The sequence below is a fragment of the Morone saxatilis genome, unplaced genomic scaffold (assembly GCF_004916995.1).
Source record: "Morone saxatilis isolate NCDOM2014 unplaced genomic scaffold, NCSU_SB_2.0 Contig21, whole genome shotgun sequence".
Classification (NCBI taxonomy): Eukaryota; Metazoa; Chordata; class Actinopteri; family Moronidae; genus Morone; species Morone saxatilis.
This window is the reverse complement of record NW_023339774.1, coordinates 15,677,458-15,685,563: the sequence shown is the minus strand read 5'-3', so window position 1 is coordinate 15,685,563 and position 8,106 is coordinate 15,677,458. Positions and strand designations below refer to the sequence as shown.

At 38.6% G+C, this 8,106-nt stretch overlaps 1 protein-coding gene across 3 annotated transcripts in view; it reads left to right on the top strand.

Moving 5' to 3' along the window:
* mapk10 (mitogen-activated protein kinase 10) overlaps positions 1 to 8,106 on the top strand; it is a 26,691-nt gene that overhangs the window by 4,304 nt on the left and 14,281 nt on the right. For all 3 annotated transcript variants that reach the window (XM_035668561.1, XM_035668560.1, XM_035668559.1), the window contains 5 exons: positions 1,075 to 1,204; positions 1,693 to 1,751; positions 2,382 to 2,520; positions 3,670 to 3,835; positions 4,759 to 4,830. In XM_035668561.1, coding sequence (XP_035524454.1) covers positions 1,075 to 1,204; positions 1,693 to 1,751; positions 2,382 to 2,520; positions 3,670 to 3,835; positions 4,759 to 4,830 — 566 coding nt within the window. The remainder of the gene's footprint in view (positions 1 to 1,074; positions 1,205 to 1,692; positions 1,752 to 2,381; positions 2,521 to 3,669; positions 3,836 to 4,758; positions 4,831 to 8,106) is intronic.

The following is an 8,106-nucleotide window of genomic DNA, read 5'->3' as shown; positions in this document are numbered from 1 at the left end:
AGCGTCATCTTGATTAAGGTTGCAGTAAGCCTGCATGCCTTGAAACTCAATTTGTAGCATCTTTTAGGGAGAATTTGTCAAAACAGCCACAGTCTGAGATATAGCTGAGAATGTGATGTGCCTGGCATCTTTATGGCTGCCTTTTCTCATCTATGTACTGCTTTTCATTGAAAGCTAACATAAATCTACAAAATCCCAAAGGTTCTCAGGGGTTGGGATTGTGTTGAGCCAGCAAAGAACTCACTCTACTGTAATGACCTCCAAAATGGGTTGAGCCACTTTGTGGGAGAAGAGATCTATATTCCCCCTTTGATTTCACTGCATTGTATTTATTGTTGTTTGTAACACAGCAATGTCAATACTGTTAATCATATTATAATCAAGTATTTCATACATAGTATTATTAGAAATAGGACCAGTCAGTGTTTATGGTCAGTTGGAACATCTGAATGGTTGTAAGTGGAATTCAAGAAATAGTTTCAATCAATGCCACTTTCATGTCTTTAAGGTAAATATAAAGTTACTGCCAGGAGATGATTAACTTAGCTTAGCATAAAGATTTAAAACAGGGGCAAAACAGCTAGCCTGGCACTGTCCAAAAGTAAATATATCTGCCTACTAGCACCTTAGCAAGCTAATTTAGACATTCGTACAAAAATCATAAAAAAATGTAGAAATGAAAAATAGTTTTCTGATTAATACATAAAATAATTCATACAATACATAAAGATGCTTCAGAATCTTACATATGGCACCTTTAATATTGGATTTGATTAAGATGTAACTGCCAGCAATATCAATCTCCTCATCTAACTAATCCAAGAAAGCAAATAACCGTATTTCCAAGAATATTTTTTTGCCTCTGGAGAATTTTTTTTTCCAGATAAAATTATGAGTTTAAAACAAAGTCATCTGTCATCTATTTTTACGAGTCTTTGTTTGCTTGGAGATGTGAAAAATAATCCTTTTGTTTTTGTGACCATTGACTTTCAGGGTGGATTGTCACAATGTCATGATTCACCCAGCTATGAATACTAAATTGTTCGCCCGTCCTCTGTGGTTTTTCTTCTGCAGTGCGGGCTATGATGCTGTCCTGGACAGAAATGTAGCCATCAAGAAGCTGAGCAGACCCTTCCAGAACCAGACCCATGCCAAGAGGGCATATCGGGAGTTGGTCCTCATGAAATGTGTCAATCACAAAAATGTAAGTAACTCAGTAAGCTGAGGTGCAACAAAAGTAGAAAGGAATGCAGGAAGAAGGAAAACGCATCTATTGTCAGAATGAAGCAGTTTTACCCCAGTTAGTGTCTATTTTTGGTGCTCGATAAATCCCTTTGCTACAAAACAGAGACGAGCGACTGCAATGTTGTGACCGTGCTAAATTCCATGCCTCCAGAAATGTACCGAACTGGCAGGAGAGTGAAACAGAGAGCACTTCAAGGCATGAATGTAATCTCCAACGTCGCAATTTGTTCTCGTTTCTTCTTCTCCGTCTCTTTTTCCTCTCATCCACATTTATCCCCGATCTTTTGTTCCACCCTCGCTTCCTCGGTTTACTCTGTCTCTCGCCCAGCAGTGTCCTTCATCAGGGTCATTACCAACTTGCATCCCCGTCCCTTGCTGTAACTCAAATTTTGTGTGTATAATTAAAGTGCTATATGTTGATCCTCTCCACCCTCTTCTCTATTTCAGATTATCAGTTTATTAAATGTCTTCACACCACAGAAATCATTAGAGGAATTCCAGGATGTGTGAGTATAGGAAACCCTTCTTTGCATAATTACATTTCCGTGAAAAATATTAATTTAGCAGGCAAAGAAAGGTTACTTGTTCTCATTTATTTGGTTTATTGTATGACAGAGAAAAGAAGGGGACTGATTTTATTATGTATTATGTGCTTATTTACTCCTTCGCACCTGCAGTTGTAAGAGCACAACCACTGGAGTGTAGTCAGTGAAAGCACTGTAGGTGTAATCTGAGGCTGCTGAATGTATCCTGTTTTCATACTGAATGATGAATGAGAGTGTGTTCACATTTCGAACAATCTTAAGGTAAACAGTACTGCGGATAGATTCATGTGTCTTTGTGGCAGAAACGGTAGAAGGTAGAGATGAGCGAGACCTTTATCTGTATCTGTATCTGCTCAACCAACTGCATTATCTGTATTTGTAGCCGGAATGGGCAAGGCCTAAACCACATATGGGTGGTGCTTAAACCAGAAGTAGGCGGGACTAAAAGTTCCTGAAATTGATATGGGTTGTAAGAAGTTGCTATATTTATTAGAGTAGTATTTACAGAACAGCCAAATCAAATTTCAGTAGGCAAATCAAATGCCAAAATAACTGATCAGTCACTTATAAATCAATAAAACCTTTTCTCAGGTACCTAGTGATGGAGCTGATGGATGCCAACTTGTGCCAGGTGATTCAGATGGAGCTTGACCACGAGAGAATGTCCTACCTGCTCTACCAGATGCTGTGTGGTATCAAACATCTGCACTCAGCCGGCATTATTCACAGGGTAGGAAAGCAAGACGCCTCGGTTTTCTTGTTCAACTACTGAATGTTTTGGGTTGTGTGTTTTTTATATCTTTTGGGATGGCAATTTATAGTCTAACATCAGCAGACTTGCCGTAAACCTTGACGTCACCTTGGTCACCCATTTGGCAAGAAGGGCACCCAGGTGGCCCAGAGGAAGCGCTGCAGTGACCAGGGTTCAATCCCTGGTGCTTCCATCTGGCTTGGCTGACTGTCCCAGCTGTCCCACAGTTGGCAGTGTTCACAGGGTGGGAAGCCTGTGAGGAATCATGTCCTTGTCAGTGCACCAGCAGATTTGACTGGCCAGAGCACCTACACAAAGGGAAATAGGATCTAGGTGGATAGAGCATGTATTTACGTCCTCCCAGTGAGGCTCCTTCCTGGCAGGTCAATTGGAGGAGGCAAATTGCCTTTTACAACCACCCCTGGTCAATAGTGGGAGTTAGCAGGGACTTTGCCACAGTGCATGAAGAAACGGTAATTCCAGATTGGGAGATCATTACTTTAAATAAATAAAGCTGAGTACTACCAGATTTTTGACCACAGTTTAACTAATTACAGTTTCAGGCAGTTCTGGAGAAAATTATCACAGTATTGACATTTAAAGCTAACATTTGACATTTTGGGAAATTTACTTTCTGTCGGAGAGTTAGTAAGAAGACTGATACCACTTTCATGTCTGTACAGTAAATATGTAGCTCCAACCAGCCGTCCTTTAACTTAGCTTAGCATAATTTCTGCAAAAAAGGGGATAAAGCTGGCAGAAATAAGCTTTTGTCTAAGCTCAAAATGCAGAATTGTTGTTTTTACACTTTATTTCTTGTATGGATTGTACAAGGAAGATATAAGGTGCTAATTATTGAGCTGTAGAGATGCTGGTAGGTGTATTTTGTTAGCTTTGGACAGAGCCAGGCTGACTGTTTTCCCTGTTTCCAATCTTTGTGCTAAGCTAAAGCTAACAATACAGTTTTTAACAGACACATGAAAGTTGTATTGATATTCTCATCTCTCAACTCTCCACAAGAAAGCAAATAGGCATATCTTCTAAAGACACTGTCTATTTAAACATGTCAACACCTGTAAATTACCTAAATATACACAGTTTCTAAGGCAAGTCTTTTCCCATCTGCAGGACCTCAAACCAAGCAATATAGTGGTAAAGTCAGACTGCACCCTGAAGATCCTGGACTTTGGTCTGGCCAGGACCGCAGGCACCAGCTTCATGATGACCCCTTATGTGGTGACTAGATACTACAGAGCCCCAGAGGTTATCCTGGGCATGGGATACAAAGAGAACGGTGAGAATTAAGGATTATTCAGTGCATATGCATGTATCAAATTCAGACAGATTTAAAGGATAACACTGCAGTCACACTATATTTTTTATATATTATCTCTTTAATACACAGAAAAAATCCAATATAAGACCCACTGAAGTTTTAGCTACGTTTTTAGTCATTTATTGAAGCTATTTTCTCAAAACTGTACTCTTATTTTCTTGTGGGGGGGCAATGAAGAAGGGATACTAAAGTTAATACAGACGAGGAGCTACTTGTAGGAAGAGTAATGAACCTTTTTTACGCAACTGTGTTACAAAGTCATTTTAAAAAGTGAATTACATTAAACCGACCAGCAGTATGTCTGTGTGAGCTTTATGTAATGTATTTTTAAACCAATGGGACCGATGACTTAGATGATCTTTTCGTGGGCATTGATGAAAAAATATAAGATTATATAAGACACAGGTGTTATCCATTCATGATCCCAAATGAAAGCATCATGGTATTATCTGTGAAACCTTAAAAACAATTCTCGCAATTGAGTCGCACTTTGCAAATGAGCAACAGTGAACTGTTGGAGGTACTGAGTCACTGATTAAAAGCCCCCAGAACATCAGACAAGTGATTGAATACCATGCTAAGAGTTATGACTCATTAGCCATATTCCTCCCATGGATGGAAGCCTGTAGGCTATTTCCTGCAGCTAGTTAGTCCTTCTAAGGCTCTGCTTTTCTCTTTTTTTGCTCTTCTTCTGCTTTCTGTCTATATCTGTATTTCATTCCACTTTATCTCTATATAACATGCTCCTTGCTAATTATTTCTCCCTCACTTAATAACAGCTAGTTTCTAATCACTGTTGCTTCTTGCCGCAGAAAGCTTGATGTGTCTAACACTAACCTTTGCCTTCCTCTCTTTTCTTTTGCTCACCTCTATGCGTGCAGTGGATATATGGTCGGTGGGGTGCATTATGGGAGAAATGGTGCGCCACAAAATCCTCTTCCCTGGCCGGGACTGTATCCTTGTTAACCCACATCAACATTATGTGATGGTAACACTGTTTTTGTTTATAGGTTTATGTCTGGTGCATATAACAAAGAATGGATTTAAAAATCAATCATTCTTTGTTTTAAATGCCACCATTCATGTTGGGTTTCAAGTGTCTCACTGAAGATGGATTTAACTGACTTTTGAAACTTCAAATCAAGTGTTTGGAGAGTTTGGAATTAATGAAATAGTAGCTACAGGTGTGTTGTCCCTTAGTCCTTTAAATGTTATATTTCTTAGTTACATATACTTTGAAGATCATTCTGTACCTGGCCTGATGTTCTCTGTATGTTACTGGGGTGAACTAAACCACACTCACTGGCTGTCTTTATAACACATGTCCGTATCAATTCCAACTGGTCTTCTTTTAACAATTTAACCTGCAATAACATCATAAGATACGCATCATAAATTATTCTTCTTAAGTCAGTAAGTCTAAATCTCAAGCTTTATTCAGCCTCAACATTTGGCAAAACAAAGCTCTCTCTCTCCATATCTCTGAATGTGTGTGTTATTATTTAGAGTGTTTTTGGAGTGCTACCTCGTGTGTTCTCCTGCATCCCCAAGATGACTTATTTCAGTAGGATGGATTTGGATAAATAGTCCCCATGCTGATTTTGTGCACATGTGTCCACACGTGAAGTACATCTTGCCATCTGAGGGTGCCCACATATGTGAGTCAGACATAGTTGTTAAGCATTCAGTGAATAATAATGAAGGATTAATTTATTCATTTTGAGCAGCTGTTAATAGCAGCTTAGTTAAACTCACTTGGTTACGCCAGGAGAGCTCAAAGGTTAAGGATTAGAAATGAGACAGCTGCCATGATGGGGAAGTAATAAAACTTGGATGATGCAAGGTAGAAATTATTTATATGTAAAAGGATAAGTCTTTGGGGTATTCTAGATTTTTCTTATTATTAAAATAATACAATGAAATGACCAAAACCAACAGTGAATTGATCCTGCTATGTTCAATTGTATGTGTAGCCAAGACTGATAAAGAATAGAATATTTTGTGTCTACCTTTTGGCATGCAAAAGGCAGAAGTTTGTCTTTGCTTGCATGCGCAAAGGTCTGTGACATTAAAACACAACTTATCACATCCAGACAGGACGCATTAAAACACGTTTACACAAAAAGACAAAGCTATATTAAAAGGAACGCCAAGTACTCAATGGTGAGGACTGAGTCAGGGTTAAGAAATAGAAAGAAAAGGAAAAAGGTTGAAGGCTGGCTTCAAAAAGGGACTGAAGAACTTTTATGGCAACTGTGACAAATTGCTTTTAACACTTGGAGGGATTGGTGTACTCTGTTTAAAGTGAATTGTATATAGCTAATTCTCAGTGCCTTAGACCTCGCTGTTGTCCAAAAAAATATTAAAAACACATAAATGAGTCATACCATTGCACTGGGAGATACTTTCCTTCCTTATGATGAGCATGGATACTGTATAGTTAATCCCTTACCATCCTGCTCCCAGCTGGAAATAGTCCCCAACAAATGCACTATTCACTCCTCTTTGAATAACACAACAGTGTCCAGCTGGTTTAGGAAATGATTTTTTAAGTTTAGTACTTGTGACACCTTTTTTTGAAAACGGACACGTTCAGTAGGAACAAGTGGGCTTAAAGCCACAGACAGGGTCAAAACACATTGGCAGATGGACTAATGTATTGTTAGTTTTGGTCTTTCCATGGGTTTTGTTGACAATCAAACATATAAAATATCACCAAACTCATCCTTTAAAATTATGATTTTTCTGTGGGTTGTTTAGAGGCAGATAAGCAGTGACAACACAAGACCAGTGTGTCTGCAGGTGCTTGTGTATTGTACTCTGGTCTCTACATCCCTGATCATGCAGTCCCTGAAAGATTAATGCTCTGGAGAACTAGAAAACCCCCGCAATGAGCTCTGCAATATCTCCCTCCTTTGTCTCCGCTCTCACAACGACACTGAAATTCTTATCATGTGACACTCCATCCTTTCTAACTGTAGCTCAGTGGACAGTAGTCATGCATACTTTTGTTAATCTTCTGCTTATAGATTAGCTCTGGAGTGGTACCCTGCTGTTGCTAATCTTAATTTACTTAGATATAGATTTTTCAACCTGAAGTATTGACCAGGCTGACATTATTTGCACCTTCCTGAGTGTCTGTCAGATGATGATATAGGATAGCAGTCTGTCTGCACAGGTCACAGCACAGTGAGCCTCAGGGTGACTAGGTGTTTGATTACCATTTAGTACAGTCAAATGCATATAGTCATGTTGCAGAAGTAGCACACATTTGATGCTCAAAAGCAGGCTAACTTATACAGCACAATCATCTCTGTTGTTACGAGGATATGGGTGAAATAAAAAATTAGACCTGTAATGTTAACAGAAATGTAAACAGTTTTTGCAAGCTGACAACCAAACACACTCCTCCTACTAATACACTGCTGTGCTTGCTACGATGCTAGCTACCCACACAGTAATGGTTAAGTAATGAGCAGGGATGATGAGATGTTGGGTCCCCACAGAGATGCATCACTTCCTTTTCTACCACAAAGGTATAAAAGCAAATATGTAAATATAAAATACAGTCACTATTTTCACTTTAGTCTAACTCTGTGTAAAAAACCATCATCATCATCAATCAAAAGAAATCAGCTACAGGAAGAGCCTCACAAAAAGTGATTGTTCAGGTAGTGGGCAGATATAACATCAGTGTTTTATAAAGTTTGTAACTAGATAACATTAGCATTTTAATAATGTATTGCTAACATTACTCAGCTAATGTGTTTGTCACTGAAGTAGAGAAGGGAAATATGTTTTTTGATTTCGATATTTTGTGTTTAGAGGGCAATTTGAGTTCACACAAGAGACAACACTGTTGGTAATTTAATAATAATAATAATAATAATAATAACAAAGAAACATGAAAAACAAACCTCATGTACAGGGACCATAAAGGAAGTGACACTTCTCATGTATTGCGACCCTGCTCTCTTCCCATTGATGGGATAAACTCATGTAACCTCCCCAAGTTCAAGATGACTGAATATTTTAACGTTTTTCAGCCAAAGATAAGCAACGTTTTTTGACACATATTTAGCATGTGATAAACCACGATAAATCAGGGATACATCAGATTAGAACTTGGAAGATATATTTATATTCTCTTATCTGTAAGTCATTTAGGGGGTGGTTCAGTGATTTTTGATAGATGTTGGTAATCCAAGTGTGTGTGTACCTGTGTGTGT